This window comes from Terrapene carolina, unplaced genomic scaffold (assembly GCF_002925995.2).
Source record: "Terrapene carolina triunguis isolate 2854851 unplaced genomic scaffold, T_m_triunguis-2.0 Scaffold88, whole genome shotgun sequence".
NCBI lineage: Eukaryota > Metazoa > Chordata > Testudines > Emydidae > Terrapene > Terrapene triunguis.
The window spans coordinates 29,965,921-29,987,306 of NW_020664439.1; the positions used below are offsets into that span (position 1 = coordinate 29,965,921).

At 40.0% G+C, this 21,386-nt stretch overlaps 1 protein-coding gene across 2 annotated transcripts in view; it reads right to left on the reverse strand.

Moving 5' to 3' along the window:
- The window catches only part of KPNA4 (karyopherin subunit alpha 4), a 58,542-nt gene extending 42,316 nt beyond the window's left edge, over window positions 1-16,226 (reverse strand). For both annotated transcript variants that reach the window (XM_024195060.2, XM_024195059.2), the window contains exons 1-6: window positions 15,923-16,226; window positions 6,039-6,083; window positions 3,919-4,008; window positions 3,807-3,836; window positions 3,667-3,719; window positions 7-102 (exon numbers count right to left, since the gene is read on the reverse strand). In XM_024195060.2, the coding sequence (XP_024050828.1) occupies window positions 7-102; window positions 3,667-3,719; window positions 3,807-3,836; window positions 3,919-4,008; window positions 6,039-6,083; window positions 15,923-15,991 (383 nt within the window). In that variant the 5' untranslated portion in view covers window positions 15,992-16,226. The remainder of the gene's footprint in view (window positions 1-6; window positions 103-3,666; window positions 3,720-3,806; window positions 3,837-3,918; window positions 4,009-6,038; window positions 6,084-15,922) is intronic.
- Between the last annotated feature and the right edge of the window lie 5,160 nt (window positions 16,227-21,386).

The following is a 21,386-nucleotide window of genomic DNA, read 5'->3' on the forward strand; positions in this document are numbered from 1 at the left end:
ACTCACTTGTCATCTCTTTCAAGACAGTGCACTAAAATAGGTAGTATTCCAGATTTTATTAAGTCATCAATCGGTGGATTGCGATCACTGGAAAGAAGCTTCCTGTTTAGGAACAAAGGAGAAAATATGAAATTTGCAGACAAATCCCCTAAAGTCAAATAGGACTTTTAAAAATGAGAGAATGTAGCACTGCTGAAAAGTTGTGTACTTAGCTACTATTTCAGCCAATCCCACCACCTCTTCTGCTACTACTCTAAAGAGTATGACTGTTGAATTGAACATCTGTTTTGTCCTCATAGTAAACCCGTGACAGGAGTAAGTCAGTCATCCACACGTCCCTCCCCTGCATTATCTTCCCAGCTGGAGCAGAGGATAAGAGGCAAGGTATTGGCTGCCAGAACATGCTTTCTTCCCTCTTCCTCACTAAGGAGTCAGTGTGTGGGGGATACAAATTAGGGCAGTCATGCAATTAAAAAAAAATTAACCGCACAATTAAAAAAATAGAATACCATTTATTTTAATATTTTTGGATGTTGTTTTCTACATTTTAAAATATATTGATTTCAATTACAACACAGTGCAGTACTCACTTTATATTTATTTTTGATTACGAGTATTTGCACTGTAAAAAAACCAAAAGAAATAGTATTTTTCAATTCACCTCATACAAGTACTGCAGTGCCATCTCTATGATGAAAGTTGAACTCAAATGTAGAATTATGTACAAAAAAACCTACATTAAAAAATAAAACAAGGTAAAATTTTAGAGCCTGCAAGTCCACTCAGTCCTACTTCTTGTTCAATCGCTCAAACAACTTTGTTTACATTTGCAGGAATTAATGCTGCCAGCTTCTTGTTTACAATGTCACCTGAAAGTCAGAACAGGTGTTGTAGCCGCCGTCGCAAGATATTTACGTGCCAGATGCACTAAAGATTCATATGTCCCTTCATGCTTCAACCACCATTCCCAGGGGGCATGCATCCATGCTGATGACGGGTTCTGTTCGATAACAATCCAAAGCAGGGCGGACCGACGCATGTTCATTTTCATTATCTGAGTCAGATGCCACCAGTAGAAGCTTGATTTTCTTTTTTGGTGCTTCCGGTTCTGTAGTTTCCGCATCGGAGTGATGCTCTTTTAAGACTTCTGAAAGCATGCTCTGAACCTCGCCTCTCTCAGATTCTGGAAGGCACTTCAGATTCTTAAACCTAGGGTCAAGTGCTGTAGCTATCTTTAGGAATCGCACATTGGTACCTTCTTTGCGTTTTGTCAAATAAGCAGCGAAAGTATTCTTAAAAAGAACAACGTGCTGGGTCATCATCCGAGTCTGCTATAACATGAAACATATGGCAGAATGCAGGTTAAACGGAGCAGGGGACATACAATTCTCCTCCAAGGAGTTCAGTCAAATTTAATTAAGGCATTATTTTTTTTAACGAGTGTCATCAGCATGGAAGCATGTCCTCTGGAATGGTGGCCGAAGCATGGAAGGGCATATGAATGTTTAGCATATTTGGCACCTAAATACCTTGCAATGCTGGCTACAGAAGTACCATGCAAATACCTGTTCTCATTTTCTGGTGTCCTTGTAAATAAGGAGAGGGCAGCATTATCTTCCATAAATGTAAACAAACTTGTTTGTCTTAGCGATTGGCTGAACAAGTAGGACTGAGTGGACTTGTAGGCTCTGAAGTTTTACATTGTTTTTGAGTGTAGTTATAGAACCAAAAAAAAAAAATAAAAAAAAAAAAATAAAAATCTACATTTGTAAGTTGCACTTTCACGACAAAGATTGCACTACAGTACTTGTATGAGGCGAATCGAAAAATACTATTTTTTATAATTTTTAGTGAAAATATTTATAATAAGAAATAATATACACTTTGATTTCAATTACAACACAGAATACAATATGTATGAAAATGTAGAAAAACATCCAAAATATTTAATACATTTCAATTGGTATTCTATTGTTTAACAGTGCAATTAAAACTGCAATTAATCATGATTAATTTTTTTTGAGTTAATCGCGTGAGTTAACTGCGATTAATCAACAGCCCTAATACAAATGCACATGCTGCTAGGAAGGAGGGAGTACAAACCCACTTGAACTTTTACTCCTTCAACCTCCCTTTTCAACATCCATGAGGTGAGCGAAGGCCTGTAGGGAGCCCAAGTGGGACTGCTTCAGAAGAACAAAGTTGGGGGGGGAGGGGGAGGGATCAGAAGCACATTCCTTTCCTCATGTCCCAGCCCACACCAAACTGTCTCCCTAGAGGGGGACAGGGGACATGCTAGACAAGAAAGTAGCTGTGACTGACTGCTGCTGCTTCCAATCCTGAATGCTACCAGCGGCCACTGCCTTAAACTGGCAAGTAAAGCAGAGTCTGCACAGTGAAAATATCTTAATACAACCTGGTTAGGGGCTTTGAATATTTAAAGTTTGTAAAAGCTGTGTGATGTTACTGCAGATGTATATTTATATTGCCAACTAAGAAGAAAAGCTTCCTTTTTAGGAGAGATGTAGATGGACAGACAAGATATTAATAAGTTATCCTAGGATTGATTACGATACATACCTCGTTCCTACAAAAAACCCCAATATTCACTCTTTCAATGGCAAAATACAGCACAGTTTAGGTTTACTCAAAAACTACAACAAATTTATTTTCTGTCCTCTCAGGCAACTCATGACCCTGGCTCCAAGAATCAGTTAACTCCAATTATTTGTAACTGCTTCTGTTCAAACAATGCTCTGTCCTTGCCATGTGTTTCAGGAAATTACAGGTATATCACATCCTCCCTTCTGCTCTAAGGTGACAGAGCAGTATAAGAGAAACATCTAAATAGCTTTCATTCCTTATTATAACATTAAAAGGACCCCTGCTTGTAGGCCTTGTCTACATGCACAAGTTGTATTAAGTTAACTTAAAATTGTTTCTAAACCAATTTAATCAGTGCAAAAGACTATGTGGACTTTCTTATTTCTATTTAAACCAGTCATGTTTCAGTTTACTTCAAATACATTCCTTCTCTGGTTTAAACTGAAATAAGTGTCAATACAGCCATACACCAGTTTAACTAAATAGGTTTTAGAAATCAAGTTAAACTGGTGCAACTTTCCCATGTAGACAAGACCTTACAGTAAACAGCTCAAAAATTGCTACTTGACTGGTTAAGAGGTTCAAAGGTATCATTAAGTTAAAGTGTCTTCAAGTATTTGCCAATTAGCCTAACTTGTTAGGAATCTGTTAGTCTTGTAATGATTTAAACCCCTTCTGAGTGAAGATCCTCTCCACCTCAGACAACTTATTTAAATTAAAGGGAAACTGTGTCCAATGACTACTTATACATATGAAATCAATTAGGATCTTTACTCAATTTATTTTAAAAGTCAGGAGTATGGCATTTACTAAAATCCTAGAGTTCACATGAATATTTATTAAGAGAATTCAACCTTAATATCTACATTATGTCAGTTTGGTTTTATAAACAAATTTTATACACAGGATATTTTATTGCAGCACTAATATTTGGTGAACTTGATCCATAGATGACATCGCCATTCTATCTACTAGTGTAAGAACTCACAATTTTCTTAATTTAATAGCACTATATAAGCTGCAAGAGTAGAAACAGCAAAGCTGAATAAACTGTGCTCTTACCTTGCAGCCTGCACTGCACTTAACTGGATACCCTGGTTGTCACTTGAAGCATTCTACAATAAAATCAATATCTTAAGAATTCAGCCATTTTACATTTGTTATTAAACCAAAAAAGTTCAGAGAAAAATAAATATTTTTACCTGAACTATTGCCTCCAATGAGGTGTTTTGCTGGGGAGTGGGAAAAACAACAACAGTTAGATATACTTTTTTTTAAAAGTTAAGAAAAACTTCAGACAGTGTTAATTCTTACCACTCTGAAATCACCATCTATATCTGAATCTTCACAGATATCTTCATGGGGTACATTTCTTCTCTTTAACAGGTGTTCATCTCTCTTGTTCTTTAAAGAAAAATAAATTTGCTGTGTTTTGCAGCTTTATTTTTTTTTTCCCCCCGCAGAAGCTGAGATGACTTACTTTTACCCACAACTTAAAAGAAAGTATTTCACTGGTACTATTAATGCTCAGACATTCAAGCCAGGCATCGAAGTACGTGACTAAGATGAGCGCTCACCATTTATACCTTCCCGAGGAACAGGATGGCCATCTCTTGATTATTGCTACAGCTGTATAAGATTTTACTATATGTGACATGATCTATATACAACTCATTTGTCTATATTCATCACTGAAACCACTAAATTCACTGCATTTAATTTTCTGTTAACCTTAAAGCTAGTACATTTTGTCCTACCGTAAGATTTTTTTTCCTCAGAGCTCTAATGACTTATACTCCCCCAGTCCCAACATCCAGAGTTTTACCTTCTACACCTTTTGCTTCATCTAAAATTATACTAAACTGAACACTATTTTTATTTTGTTTCAAACTTGGCACTTATTGCTCTCGCACAGAAAGAATTTGAAGACTTCCCTCCCAGCGTCAAAATCTTTGTGGAAATGCTGTTCAGATTTCAGAGCAAACAAATCACTAGTCTGGTATTGCAAAATATGTCATGACTACTATGGAGCATCATGGGGTTTGAGAGCCTGAAAATACAGATTCAAGTGTTGAAAAAGGAAAGCTTGGCAAATACTAGTATTCCACTTGAAAAAAGATTTAGACATCTTAAATTCATTTCCATGCTTAAGTGAAAATTAACATACTTTCCAAACATATTCCACTATCCCAATGCTGTGTAAACATTCTGCATTTTCACAGCAGCTACTTAACAAAACAAAAATCCATGTATTTTTCAATGTATGGTTTCAAATCTCTTGCTGTCACCCACTAAAAATATTTAATAAGCCTCACTGCTTTCCTAATTTTTCTCCATCATATATTAGCTTATTGTAGGATGCTCATACTAGTTTTAATTTTTTAATACCTGCCAACTGCAACAGGACAATTTTGTTGCCATCCTTCTTTCCTCACCATGTCCAAGTTCTAGGTTCCCTAACAGCCCTGATCGATGGGTATGATGCTTGCCAGTTCAGTACACTGGTCTCCGCCCCAAGTGGGAAGACAAAATAGTGTACACATTTCTATCACTAAAAGGTCACCCCAGCGATCTCTCCCATTGTGATTTTATTTTGCTTCATTGGCAACAATATATGTTGAAGGATTACAGCTTTTAACTCTTGCCTCCCTGTATGTTTTGGGCTACAGCTGACTGCTGATTTAATGTCAGGAATATCTTTCCTCGCTATAGAAGAGTACGGACATCTTAGGATTTTTTTGTCCTTCCCCTAAGCACGTAGTAGGTTTGACTTGATTATCTATTTGCAAGTGTTAAGGAAAAGCTATGCTCCTTGCTAAGTTACAAGTAAAAAGAGTCCACTATCATTCTTGAGAAGTATTAGGACCAAAGCTTATTCAAATCTTAAGACAAGGAGGAGTGAGGACAGGATTCCCAGTGAGTATTGGTAGAGGATGGTTTCAGCAACACAGAGATTGAAATATTCCTTAAAGCCCTAATTCTTCATGTGAGGAAGAAACCAAAATTAATTTGCCTATGTCACTGAAACCCAGTAGATGGGATGGGGCTAGTGGGAACAGCCCAGTGATTAGTGTTATTAGGGACAGGAAGCAAATAAAGGGTAATGCAGGGACTGGTCATCAGTGAGACAACATCCAAGGGGATGTTTCGACTTAAAGATCTTTGTGTAACTAGTTTAAATGAAGTTACAGTCATTCATTTATAGATAACTAATGTGCATTTTTAGTTCCTGACTTGGTAGCATCTGCTTTGAAGCTTCCCTCCCCACACACCCTGAAAAGACAAATAAAATTTGACAACATCCTTTTAAATGGTCTATAAAAAAGTAAGCACTATGATGGTCTTTGCCTCAGACACAAAAAATTTCTGTAATTTCTATTCAAATGCCTGAGACATTAGAAGTTATATTTAGTAAAAACACTAATCGATCTTACCTTTCTTAACTCCACGACAACTTCATTTCGTTGTCTTCTCATAGTCTGAAAAGTTTAAGATAAAATAATTACAGCATACTCCCAATCTGGACCAAGTCATTGTGATGTGATTTAACGTGCTTTGGCAGCTTTCTAAATATTTTACTTTTAGAAGACATCTTTAATTAATTTTTTTTAATGTAAATAGAGACCACGTAACTACTTTCGATTCATCAGTATGGGATTTTATTTTGAAATATAAAACTAGCATTAAATACAGATATCTCTCTGTTTCTATTACTTAATACAATAACTACATTATTTGTGCTGTATAATATCTGCTCAACACTTGCATAAATTTCCTCAGTCCTATTTGTCCAAAATACAAACTAATAAAGGGACTATCCCACAACAGGGAAAGTACATGGAAACAAGGGAATAAATTATGTAAGGGGGGGAAGTGAGGGGAATAAATTGTTTATATCAGAAAACATGGTAACAATAAAAACCCATTCTTATAAATATCATTACATGCCAATAAAGAATATGATAATTTTGTACAGAGCCTTTTAATTTATTTCACAATTTTCCAGATAGAACCGTATAGCCCTTTCTGGGTTTGGGTTTTCAGAATACGTTTATTTCAGAATTAACTGGACTAGTTGTATTAAAATATTCTAATGTTAAGTTACACTAGTGAAAACTGGTGTACCGCTTGTAATTATTCACCAGTACTCAGAGAGGCACTTAAAGATTAACAGTAGTTCTTGGGACAAAAAGACTGATGTAACACAGGGAAATAAATAGCTCTGTTTAAATCAGAGACTATATCTACACTACGAGCACTACAGAAGCACAATTATGGCGCTGTAGTCCAGACATTTGTTTCAGTAAGGGAAGGGGTTTTTCCATTGCTGTAGTAAATCCACCTCCTTGAGAGGTGGTAGCTAGTTCAATGAAAGAACTCTTCCAATCGACCTAGCAGTGTTTATATCAGGGCATAGGACAGCTTAACTACATATCTCAGAGCTGTGAACTTTTTATACCCTTGAGTGACATAGCTATGTTTTAGAGTAGACCAGGCCTGAGCTTTAATTTCTTCGGTTGTGCCATGAATACAGCACCTGGTAATTTCTCAGGAACAATACTTACAAATAATTGTATATAATTACAAAATGGTGTGCTTGACACTTTTCTGATTTACCAATGGCATTAAATAACAGACATTTGAAAGTTTAAGTTGCAAATGGAATCACTCAAATGTCAGTCAATGCAAATGTTAAAGTTGTGTTAACAACCTCAACTATCCTCTTGTGCATATGCATTATGATGCAATTTTAATTATAGTATTGATACTATAATTCAACACCTTGAACATACCTTGGATGGTACACTGTGAATGAGAGAAAAATTCTACTTAACTTTCTACTAATCCCTGCTTCACTCACTGTACATTGTCCAGCCTGTGCAGAGTGTTCAAACCTACTTTGTTACTGATTTCACAGCTGTGTAAGTCCATCAATTCAGTGGATCTATTTCTAGTTTATATTATGGAAATAGTTAAGTATGGATCAAATTTTATTTGCCATCTAAAGGACTGTACTATTTTTTTTTATTATGTACACCTTCACTATACAGATACTATTATATCTGTAGAATGTCTGCCTTGTTGAATATATAGATTGGCAGATGATTGTGTAATTAAAATACTAGCATACACACAGAGGTAAAAGTGAAGGTTGTGCAGGCAACCTCAGCATTAGCTTTTCCTGACCAGAATGCTTCACTTTGCAACCTTAATGATTTATCAAGATTTTAGTAAAGTAAAAATAGAGATTTTTAAAAAGAAAAACAAATTTTGTAATATAGATCTATTTATTAGACAGAAGTAGAATGTTCTTTCCTGATACATACTTGGCTGAGGCCAGGGCTCCTGCAGACCAGGCATGGCCTGAGTGCATGCAAAGGCTTCAAAGGAGCCTGCATCATTCAATACGTATTTGTGAATGTGTCAGATTTTTCCAGATGTTTAAAGTAAAAATTCAAAATTTCACACACTTGTGCATAAACAGATATTAGCATGGGAGATTATTAAGTAGTTTGGTTATTAAATTACTGCACACACGAACAGTTTAGAATAAAGGGCATTGACAAATATTCAATTTAGAAAAAACATTTGTCTGAAAATGGTTTACTGTTACATTACAAATACAACTAAAATTACTGTAATAGAATGATTAGAGATATTATTTTAAGTTTGTTTACTTTGACCATTTATCAGTACTTTGTGTGTAGTCAGTTTCACCACATTTCCTGATTAGTCAATTCCTTGTTTGTTTGGAACTTTTGCACAGTCACAGGGGACAGAAACATTTGAAAATAGAAAATGGGATTGTAAAATTACAGAAATTGGCAGGATAATCTAGGTGCTAATGCAGTACTTGAAAATACTTGTAACTCTTCATTTCATGTTGAATGTCACTTTAACTATAGCTATTACATATTATTTTATAAGATCTAGCAAAAATGACAACATATCAGTTTTTGTTTCTTTCTGTAATGAGACCTCAAGTTGTTTCTTAACAATTTGTTTCTACAGTGAATTAGAAAAGGAGAATTGAGAACTGTTTTAAATGAGAGAACTGAATGAAGAAAGAATGGTTGACTTGTTCAAGAAGCTGAAGACTTCCAAGCACAAGAACTGAGTGGAAAAGGAGAAGGAAACCGTTGGGAGTAAGGCTTATGCAGAGCAGAGGAATTGCCAAAGCTTTAAAAACAAGGACTCGAAGTTTAAATGCGACAGATACAGGTGATCATGGTTTGTATTCCTGTAAAAGTAAAATGTTTCACTATAATGTAAAACTATTTCAGAAGAGCTGGGAAGGACACATGACATTCAGTTTGTCACCTGTTACTGCTACAGAATGACTTTTCCTTTTTGGCCAGCCAGATGAACAAAACAATGGGGAAGAAAAAATTGCAACACTATTTCCTTCCCATTCCAAGACAAAATAATCAAGATCTCTTTGGCCTTTGGATGATTCTTTCATTGCTTGTGGACCAATTCAGAATGAGGCATGCAATGAGATGCAAAAGCAAAATCATACCTAATGCAATTAAACCATTTGTTCTATTCTCTGCTTCAACTCTCATAGTTAAGTATGTTACAAAAGGTTGCTTTTTAAAAAAAAGATTTTACAAAGGAGGTAGAACACAGGAAAGTTATTTTACATATTTGTGTCCAAGAAATGAACACTGATAAGAGTGTAACAGACATCAGACACAGGATTCAGAAACTATAATGGCTTAATGTATCAAAAACACAGCAGAAGACCCTATGTAACACAGTTGCATCACCCAGGACAACTGGACAAGAGCCACAGTCTATAAGTACACTGTGTCCTACAACATAAAAGCCCCATAGTCTAGGAACAGCAAGTAGGCAGTATATATTTAGAAAGCTTTAAACATATAATAGGGCAATCAATTAAAAACAAGGATTTTTATTCTGAAGTTACTAAAATAATTGAATAGTAAACCCATTTGTACAGCTTGGATTTATAGTCAAGGTAAAGCCTACAAAAATGCAATGCCCTATACAAACAGGCCAACAGTAATATCTGATCTTTAACACTACCAGTACATTGAAAAAGGTTGCTAATTTCAGGAATATATACGTATTTTGCTAGTAGAGCTGGAGTTATTTAATAAGCTTTTCTCAGCTATTTCACATGACATTAAATTGTAAAGAGAACCAAAGGGAACTGTCTAAAGCATACTGCAAATAGAGTAAAAGAAGGTGACACCTCAATGTGTTTTGAGAACATGAAGCGACAACTTTATTGGACATCTAATACTACTGATAAATTAGCATATGGAAACAACAGTTAGAATTCCCTAACAATACCTAGTAAGCGGAAAGACAAGAAACAACTGTCAGTTTGACAAAGAATTTGGGTTTCTCCTCTACATCTGAACTGGTGACAAATTATTACAACACACAGGATGAGATAAAGAACTAAAATTATAATTACCCATTTACAGGCTTTTATTGGAATATATGCACAATAGTTGCGAATCAAATAAATATAAGTGATAGCTGATTAAAACTTAGAAAATATATACAGTGTTTAATAGTTTGTAACAGTTTTAATTCAAATTTTTTTTATTGGCATGACAGGATACACAGGCATTGATAAAAGTTTCTCTTACAAATACGATCATTTGTTAAACTGATACTAGCACTAAATGCAGGTGTCGTCTGGTGGTACATCTCAAGCTATAGCTTTCAAACATGCCCATCACTATGGTATCTAGGTGCCAAATTGCTCCCTGATTTGCAGATGTACACCTTCTGTGATATTAGTATTACTCTGCTCTCCTGCACCTATATTACTTCTGTTGGAAAGCCAAGACTATACAAGTGATCTCTGGCAGAAGTAGTGCAGCAGAATTTGAGTTCAGGAAATTGGAGGCCAGATCCTCCTTAGAGTCACTTTATGCCACACCACTGACAAATTACAGACCTAAAGAAGGCATAATTGAGGGAAGGGGGCAACCTTATTTCATGCTGATCCTCAGCAACTATGGCTAATGGAATTTAAGCTAAATTATGGGACTGACCCAATTCAGAACACGAAAGCCATCTTTGTAGTCCCTTCCTTAACTGTGTGCTTCTAGGCTGCAGCACAGGATCTGGGATCGAAAGTTCAATCTCCAATTTGGGGAACATATTTAATTTATTGCATATTCTTACATATTAGTAAGAAGCAAACAGACATGTTAAAAGGAAAAAAATGTGCCTCAGATTGTTCCCTGATGCCTGCTCCAAATCCAGGATTCACAGTTTCCCCATCCCTGGCATCTGCCTCCTACAGACTTTTGCCTGCACTCTCTGTAGCTTACTCAGGACTAATGTCACTCTGAGGGTGTGCTATGATGGACAATCCTCTACTATCCTCTTGTAATTAGCTAGTTTTCCCCCTCTCAGCCTCAGATATCAGTATTTCATGGGCAAATTATTTATCTGTGTTCAAGATGCTGCTGTCTATCCAGAGATAAGGAAGGCAAATAAAAAAAGCACCATGAGTACTTGCACTGACAAATCTTACAGCAGGAACACTGGAGAGGCAACGGTGGCACCACTAGATCACACCTCACAGGCATGTTCAGACAGCACTGATGCCTGACAATTTAAGAGGGTCTTCCTCAAAGGCCCCACAATCTTGCCCATTTGATAAGAGCTCCAGCTGTCATTTAACAAGCTAAATACCAATCAAGATCCCATAGGCAGGTGACTATACCATTCTGGGGTCTTCTTGACAAGAGGTCAGGGAAATTTCCATCCTTACTCTAGACCAGCGGTTTCAAAACAACACGGTCTCCCTATGATCTCATTGGGACTGTTAATAGTTACAATTCCCCTCTACGTGCATAATAATAAATTAGGTCCTACAAACTAACCAAAGCAATGCTACATTGCAGGAAGAATAGTATCTTTATCCAGAGTTGGATACTATCATGACAATTCCAACACTGGCTTACTGTCACCAACTTGGAGTAAGACCCAATAGGTAGTTTCAAGAAATACAGGGCTGTACACTGTAGGAGTATCCTCTACAAAGGAAGAATTATGAAGGGTCTAAATAGCTCATCCAATAGGAGAGAGGAACTTAAAGCTTTGTTTGGATCTAACCAGTTTCTTACTGAAAGACTCTCAGGTCTTGTCTACAGTCACTCTGAAACAGTTTAATGCTATTGTGGACAGTGGACTCTGCGATAACAGCACAAATAGCTCAAACTTTTCTATTACCTACGTTATTATTGTCCCTCAGTAAACCACTGACTTTCAAAATTTTCCACAAACCACCAATTCTGGAAACTGTCACAGTTGCTTAGAGAGCAATGCAACTGTGCTAGCACAGAGTGGGACAAAACTGCAGGGGTTCAAAACATGAATCAACAGAGCTAGCATGGAGACACTGAACTATTTGTACTTAACCTGGTTCTAGACCACTGATTTAATCCTTTAGGGAATACACAGCCTCAAAATTGTATTAGTGGGGCAAGATCCAATGTTTGGTTTCAAGGCTTACAGAGCTACATCCAGAAGAAGTGCCAGAAATAGAATAGGCTGGTATTTCATCTATACTCACAGTAAATGGAAAAGCAGCTCACCTCTCTGACTCAAAGAAAGCATAAAAGAAAAAAAAAGAAAAAACAACAACAGGCATATGACCCATGCTTCCAGTACAAAAGGCAGGATGACAAGACTAAGGAAGAAGCTTATGTACTGGTCTTACCCAGCTGTCCATTTCATTCCTGGTAGATGGACATACACAGTATTTTATATATAGCTTTGATAACATGGCTATGGAGAAAAAAGATCAGCATGATAAAGCTGGCTTTTCTGTGAAGGCTGACTTCTTCGTGCAATTTTAAATATTGTCTGCACTGATCCAACTTAACATTTAATAAGCTTTTTCAAGATTTAGGAATTAACGATTTGTTATACTTTGTACAGTACTCTATTATGTATGGCTAATACTGAGACAGTATGCACAAGTGAGAGCTAATATGCTATGACCTCTTTCAGTGGACTGATTTTGAGAAGAGAGATCAGAATGACAATGACAGCAGACTGACTGGAGGAAACAAGCAGGCATAAGTAAAAAGTGCAAAGATGCATTTTAGACACTTTCTGAACAATAACAGTGTCATGCATTACTCCTTACAGTCACCAGAACTTCAGCTGAATATGTAAACTGCACTCTTTGAAGCAACATCATACATGCATGCTTGTGTACGAAGGACTTTATGAAAGTTTACAAAATACAAATAAAAACCTAGTGCCAACTAATTTTCTGTAGTACTGTACTTGAAGTTCATAGGTATATGCAGCACATGGTTGTGTAACGTATGTACACATGTAAGCATGTGAATTAGATATTTTAAAGTTTTCTTTTATTGTCTATCTAAAACACAAAAATGCTATAAATAAGAAGCCTGTAACTTAAAACTTTCCAATTAAATACAGTCTAAAGTTACTGGGGATTAACAGCTGTACCAGTGTGTGACTCTGAACAGAACAAAAGCACAAACTTTTGAAACTGAATCACAAATAATCTTTATTCTCTACTCTTTCCACCACTACATCCTGAATGCTACTTATTCTTTAGTGGTCTCTACACCTACCTATTAATCTGGCATTCACTGAAACAAATGCAAAAGGTAGTTGTGCAATCTGCACAAAACTTTTGGATGTCTTTTTTTGGGTGTTCTACTATGGGACAGAAGACAGACTGAAATTTTGTAATAAAGAAACTAATGGATAAACAGCTAACTTTAGCAGGGGACTACAGTATTGGAATAATCAAATAATCATTTCTGATATGAAGAGATGTTTTTCTGCTAAAAACAATGCAATATTAAATTTGCATTATGAACTAGGTCAAAAAAACATCAACAGTTGCTAAAGTTGACTAAATGCAGCTATTACCAACATTTCATGCTGTAATGAAAAAATGTGATATATAAACAGTTAATAAATAAGAATAATAGTCACAAGCCTGAGCTATTGTATGAAAAATGATCATCCACAGTAGTTATTTTAAGTACTGAGCATATGTTCCAAGATTTGTTAGAGATGTCAGTCTCTAAAATTTAACAAGACTTAACAGCTTAACAATGTTTTCATTTTGCACAAGACTACTTTAACAGTAGATAAAAAAAACCCACCACACTAATGGCACACAGTCTACCTGAAATTAATAATTTTAAAATGATTTTTAAACTCTGTACAGTATTACACATCACTAAGTCCCCCTGCCAATTTTTGTGTTTTACAAATTTTCCTATTTTAAAATGTTTCTCTCTCAAAGAAGAAAAACAGTGTTAAATTACCTATAAAATGCCAAAAATAAACAAGTTAGGAGAAATATTTTCCTCTAAATGCTTTCAATAACAGAAATCTTACTGTTTACTTGAAACAAATATAGGTAAAAAGTTTTCCAACAAGAAGGTGATCTTTAAATTGATGTGTCTCTAAGATTTAATCAAGAATTAAAACTAGACAGGCTATCACATTCTATTTCTGTGTATTATCCAAATTATAAAGGCCTATGATTTTGTGGGAAGGATTCAGGATTAACATATGTACAGTATAACTTTAGAGAATCAACATTAAGATGCAATGTTTAGGCATCAGAAATAGTAGTGATTTAAGAGAACTCTGAATTATACTTTTTCATACTAAATATACAGAAGGGAATGAAACGCATGTGGTTTGTTTGTTTTAAATAAAAACCTTCACAATAACACTTCTGGAATTATAATACAGCCTTTTTTTTTTTTTTTTTAAAGTATTTGGAGAGCAACCAGTGAACACCTCATTGGGGAAGGTACTTTCTACACAAAGACAGCAGAACCCCATTTTCTGAACCCTTTAATATTAAACTAATCATTTATTCCCTGAATGCTTTACACTCAATTATTTCATTATTTGACATCCCCAAACATTTCAGGTAAACAAAAAAGTAAAAAATTATATTGGCATATCTCACGGAGTTCAAAACCTAGACATTATTGGATCCTACCTCCTACAGTCCTACCCATGCCTTTGTGTTATCTCAACATTAGATTATACTATGCTCTACCATACGTTGATCCCATTCAGAAAGTTAGAGCAGAGAACACATGCCCACTTAAGTGGTGTTTCATGCAGATAACATTATGGCAGTGTTCTGGCATCTTAACTGGCTCCCAATAGTTTCTGTGTGGAGTTCATAAAGCATTCTCTATTAAAATCAGCTCCTTGAAGAAACCCTGAATTGCTTAGGACTGGCTTACTTGACTAATTGTCTCTGTCCCACATGATATTGATGCAGCAGCTCCCACAGCTTAAACAAGGATCACCAACGTCAGGACACTTTCCAATAAGGATCTTCATTGGCCTTCACTACCCAAACTGGGAAAAGCCATATCCTGAATTTGTTAGCCAAACTGTAAATCAGAACTGCTTTCATCACTATCTGGGAAGGGAGTGGATTGATGGGTTGATATCCAGATAGTACTTGACACAAATCATAACAGTGCCAAACCAACGTGAGGTTGTACAAGATATATTTTACTGTACTTTAACTGTTTCCATAGTGCTGTAGCTGCACCTGTGTTAGGACAATGAGCAGTTTATAAATAATATTTTGCATTTTAACTATGCATTACCCTGTAGATACTCCACAAATACATTAAATATTGAAACAACTCGGCTGCTGTGATGGCTGAAGCCTTCCCTCAGGTATATCGCATATTGACAAGGCGCAGTAAAATAAAGTACGTGAAGCCTGAAGCAAAGACCTAACACGCGAACTAGGAAGAGCTAAGAGTCAGTGGAACTCCCTCCGAGTCAGCGGCTACCAGCTTCTTAAAGAGAGAAGGACGAGAAAGGTGTCGTCCCCCCCCCCCCAATAGCCACACACCCTTCAGCACCCGCCCCGTTCCTCTCCCTGGTGTACAGCAAAGGGAGACACCCAGGGAAGGGAAATGCCGAAAGGCGTTAACTCCCCTGTCAGCGCAGACACTCCCCACTCCGGGCAGCCACCCTCAGCCCCACAGCTGTCCGGGTGAGGAGGGGAAGACAGCCCGTTCCCGGCTGGGGAAGCGAAGGGCTCAGCCCGTCCGCGCTCACCCCACCTCAGTAGCTTCCCTTCCCTCGTGAGGAGAAAGGGGAAGACACTCCCTCCCCTCCTCAGCCGGCAGTGCAGGCCTCAGCCCCAGAGCAGGCCCTCGGCTGATGCAGCAGCAGGGAGGCGGTGGTGCCGGGCGCGGGATTAGGAGAGACGCCAGAGCACAGCGGCCCAGTCCCGCCGCCATGCCCGGCCCCTCCCGCAGGGCGCTGTGGGAACTACCTCCAGGTCGCGGCCTTTGTTCTTGAAGTTCTTCAGCCGTTGGTTATCCAGTTTCTCGTTGTCGGCCATGGCGGGAGAGAAGGAGCGCGGCCTCCTCCCGGGCCTGCCGGGATCCCCTGCCCGGCGCCGCCGCCTCGCTCACTCACACTCCCTTCCCGTCCGCGCTGCGGCCTGCGCCACTAGGCCGCCGCTGCCACTGCCGCCTCCGCACTTCCTGGCTTCCTTCCGGCCGCTCGCTAGCTTCGGCTGCCTGGGCGGCGAAATGTGCCGGTAACCAGCAAAGGGACAGAGCCGAGGGGGGAGGGAAGAGGAGAGGGGAGGGGAAAGGAGGAGGTAGCCTCGATCTAGCCGGCCGAGGCTACGCCCACCCCTACCGGCCGCGCCCTCTGATTGGCTGTGGAGGCACGGGCCGGCGGCGAATGGGAGAGAAGAACTTGGAGGGAGGGAGCTGAGTGGGGGGAGGGGAGGATGGGGGACTCAGGGAAGGAGGGAGCGGTGGAAGAAGAGCGGTTGTGAGGAGGAGGCGGGGACGGGACGGGACAGGGCGCTCGATGTGGGGAGCGAGGCGGAGACCCGTAGGGGGAAGGCACCGAGGGCGAAAAGGGAGAGAGAGCGAGTGCTTATTTCACAGCAGCCGGCGGGGGTACCCCCCTAAGCCAGACAGCCATTTTGGGCCCCAGTTTTTTGGGGGGGGGGCGCGGGGTTCTCCTCTAGCTGCTGCTTCCGTTGTGAACACAGCTAAAAGTCAACAACAACAACATCATCATCCTTCCCGCCCCACTCGGCTCCTGTGCGCGTGCCTTGGGAGCTGCGAAGGCTTCTCCCTCTGTCTCTAGCCTGTGGGGCAAGAGACTGTGCGGCACCCGCAGCTGAGGGGGAGGAGGCACATAAGCGGTTAGTAGCTGCTGGGTTTTTATTATTATTAACTGTTGCAAAACTTTTTACGATGTTTTTAAAATAATCCCAGAACAAAACTGTGTATTTTGCTTATTCTACCCCTGCGTTCATGCAGAAACCAGCACTTGGGGATGACAGGGTACTGGGGCTCTCAGCTTTCACTGTTTCTTATTTTTTCCCAACTCTGAGTCACTTCCTCTACCTCCATCCAACTCCCCTTTACCCTCCATCAAATTTGCACCTCCCCATCCACCTCCTTCAGTCACAGTGGGATTAGTTTGAGACAGAAGTGAACAGTAGCTTCTTTGGAATCAGTGGATACCCTACATAATGTTGGGTGACTAGAGCTAGGAAATAATGTTAAATCTCTTACCAGGTTTTCAGTGTGTGCAACCTTTATAATGTAGTGTGAAAAGTGAACTAAATCTTTGGGAAAAATGGAGTAGACCTGAATCCTTCAGTTTGGAACAGAAACTGGCTTGAAAGTCTCTGAGGCTAAGTCTACATTACAGATCAGAAATGGGATTCCCATTTCCCATACACACATTTGCACATTTTCATGTGAGCTAGCATGCTAAAAGTAGCAGTGAAATCTTAGTGGAGTGGCACCACAGGCTAGTCGCCCTGAATACAAACGCACCTGAACTCCATGGTTACATGCTCAGAGTGCCTGGCCTGTGCTGCCACTGCCCCAGCTATGCAACTAGTTTTAGAGTGATAGGGTAGCTCCAGTGAGAACTAGTGCAGGTATGTCTACTCAAAATGGGAATCAGACCCCAAGGTTGTAGTGCAGATATACAGAGTTATTCCCAACTATGGCCTCTCTTTCTCAGGATAGACAGACAGCAGGGAAGTAAATTGAGGGTAGATCACACTAGTTAATTCTATAGCACAGACATGTCTACACTGCAGGTGTAAAGTGTGATTGAGCATGGGCATACCCATGCTAGCTTTAGCTAGCAGAGCTAACACTAGCAGTTTAGATATAGTGGCATAGTTTTCAACACAGGCTAGCAACAAGAGTGCTGGGTATGTACGCTGGTTGCTATTTCATGCTGAAGCCTGTGCCGCTACTTCTACACTACTCTTGTTATCTGTGCTAGTTAGTTTAAAGCTAGCATGGGTATGCCTGTGCTCAGGTTCACCTTTCACCTGCAGTGTAGACATGGCCATGCTACAGAATTAACTAGAGTGATCTATCCTCAAGTTACTTCCCTTGTATCAGCTTATCATAAGCGAAGAGAGGCCACACTAGGGAATAAGAGTGGAGGGCTGGGGCCCTTGCTATAATATCCTCAGGGCTTAAATTCAGCCGGAGTTGTCAGGAGCAGAAGGTGAGCAGCAGTGCGCACAGAACTTCTGCATTAGTAAGGCCACATTCCTGAAGCTGCACGAGGAACTCTCTCCAGCCTTTAAACAGCAGGAAATGAGGAGGAGAGGGACCATACCAGTCCACAAGAAGGATGCTATTGTCCTCTGGAAGCTAGCTACCCAAGATCATCAGATCTGTGGCTAATCCATTCAGTATTGGCAAGTCAATTAGATTCTGTAGTGATGAATTTGTCAGACAATTATTACTTTGGTTCATCCGCAGGTGGCGAAGGTGGGCAGTGCCCCTAAAAAAACCTGCAAGCTTTCAGTAAATGGGCTTCCTGAACTGGGGTGGGATCATCAATGGCACATGTGTCCATTATCTGCCTCTCCACTTCCATGGTTCACATGAGTATATAAACAGAAAAGTCTATTATTCATTCATTATGCAGGACGTGGTGGACCATAGAGGGAGACTAATGGATACCTACGTTGGCTGCACTGGCACAGTGTGCAAAAACAGGTTATTCTGGAGATGTGGTCTATTTCAATATGGACAAGCAAGTAGTTTGTTCCCAAGAAATAATGATACCAAGAGGGTGTCTGTCCCCCGCCCCATTACTATTTTGGAAGAATCAGCCTATCCTCTGCTTCCTTAGAACATGAAGGCCTACCCTGATTTGCAAACACCTGGGAAAATAAGGTTTAACTAAACACAGAATAGGTGTAGGATAGTCATGGAATGTGCCTTCAGTTTACTGAAAGCAAGATGGTATGTGCACAGAACTGTTTGGATAAAGTGTGTCTAATACAATTCCATTTAATAATATTCTCCATAAGAATAATAGAGATTGGTCATTAGCTGGTAAACCACCACCCCCTTAAAGTACAATATCCTCCATAACAATAATAGAAAATAGTGGCATGCATCTTTCCAGGCTGCAATAATCATTCCTCCACTGTGTCCATGCTGGACTGTTCTGCCTCTTGGGTCTCATCTTCAAAATAGGTCCCGTTACCGCAGGCTAAGCTTGGACTGGCTAGGTGCAAAAGCTGGCTCCTATTGCTTCAATTTGCTGTTCTCTGACTCTGTACACTTCCTGTTGTCCATCCAACCCACAACCCTGCCTGGATCCCTAAAAACATCCAGTATGAAATCAGGGTCTGTATTTGGGGTCCTGCTAATTATGTGATCCATCTTGGCATAGTATGAGTACATTCTTGGGAAATTACTGTACTGGTAATTTGATCTTCCGGTAGAGCATCTTAATTCCTCTAATTTTTCTCCCAGTGCCGAGGTTCTATTCACTGGATTCCCTGTTCGGTCAGCCAGTTTGAAATATCATGGCATTTCAGTTTTTGCTCCCAAAACCATGGTCTCTACTAACATTGCACCACAAATCCACCAGTACCCTGGTGTTTTCTTCTAGCTAGCTGGTATTACACAGAAACAATGTTTTCTTGGGGGGCTGTTCTCAGAAAAACAGAGCTCTGTGCCTGAGATGGAGGAGTACAATTACCGGTACTGGAAACCGCATATCAATGTAAGAAATGAATGCTGAGTAGCCCTATAAGCAGAGGTAGGTGACTTCTGGTCAGGAAACAGGTAATATATAGATGGCAAGAAAAGTCCACAGGGTGTGGGGCCTGCAGATCCTGGGGGAAGGCAATGGAGGATTGGTGACCTGGATTATTGTGTCACAGTGCTAGCCAGCTTCCACACTACAGTTAGGTGGAGTAGGTCAAGTTAGCATGGGGTGGGCAAACTTTTTGGCCTGAGGGCCACATCTGGGTAAGAAAATTGTAAGGCGGGTCATGAATGCCTGGTGATGGAGGGGGACTCTATAGGGTAGCATAGGGAGGCTCTATAAGGGATGTTACTGAGGTGGGGGGAAAGGGGCTCATGGGGTGTGGCGCGGAGGGTCTCTACAGGGGCGGTACTAGGGACTCCTAGGGGCCCTGCCGGCAGGCACTGCCATGAGTGGAGGCACCCTAGCTGGGATGGGTGCAGCCCCTGGGCAATTTCGAGGCTCTCATAGCCATAGGAGATCAGGAGGGGATTGGGTGCACTGCTGTGTGTGTGTGTGTGTGAGGGGGGCTGCCGTGTAGGGGTGCAGTTCCAATCCCAGAAACAGCGTGGTGAAGTTGCGCCTGCACAGCTTGGCTCTGCATGCCAGAAGATGGTGCTCATTAAGGGAATTGCGAGTCGGGCTGGGGAGCGCCAGGAGGGCAGAACAGGGCAAGCCAAGCCATGCTCCCCGGCAGGAGCTCAAGTGCCGGATAAAAACGTCTGACAGGCCAGAAGTGGCCAGCGGGCCATAGTTTGCCCACCCCTGAGTTAGAAGCTGTTGAGGGAAGTTCATTTGAGGTCTGCCCTATTCACTAAGTCACGCCAGCCAACTCAAGTTACTAGTGCTAGCAGACTTAAGTGATGGTTTTTGTATCAGGAGTCCAGGACAGATTTGAAATTTGATTCTCTGTTCACTAGGGAGATAATGTTGAGCAGTGGTGGGCAACCTGCGGCCTGCAGGGACATGCTGGTCGCCGCTTCCTGCAGCTCCCATGGGCCGGGAACGACAAACCGTGGCCACTGGGAGCTGCGGGCGGCTGTGCAAATGTAAACAAAATATCTGGCAGCCCACCAGCGGATTACCCTGATGGGCCACAGGTTGCCCATCACTGATGTAGAGAGTACAGCACTGGGATGATGGGCTCATAAGAACCTGTGTTGTTAACTAGATAGGTGTTTGCATTTTGTATGAGTTGGAGCTTTTTCAAAGTAAGTGGTGTTTATTCCTACATAGAAATAGTTGTACTAATCACGTTAACAGTCACAAATGTGCGGATGACTCTGGCCACATCATTGATCAATAAAATGGCCAGCGAGTGCCGTTGAATCACACTTAAAGGAGATGTTTTCCTTTCATGACTATTAACAGATTAGAGAGAAAATATTTTTATTTCGTTTCCGTTATTTATGTAGGCGTTTACTACAGGAATGGCCTAGAAAAAAAAATAGGACAATGATTGTAAAACCACAAGAAAAGGGCAGATCTCGGAGCTTATTTTTTAAAAGTGATTAAATTTCAAACTGATGTTTTCCATTTTGAGTCAGAGAAACAAGAGATTCCATCAGTTTTCAGTTCTAGCTCATTTTTGCAATGTTTCTGCTGAGAACAATCATAAGCTGAACAATTAGAATGTGGCTGCATCATTGGAATAGGAAAAGGTCAATGGGTAAAAGTGCCTTTTCTTT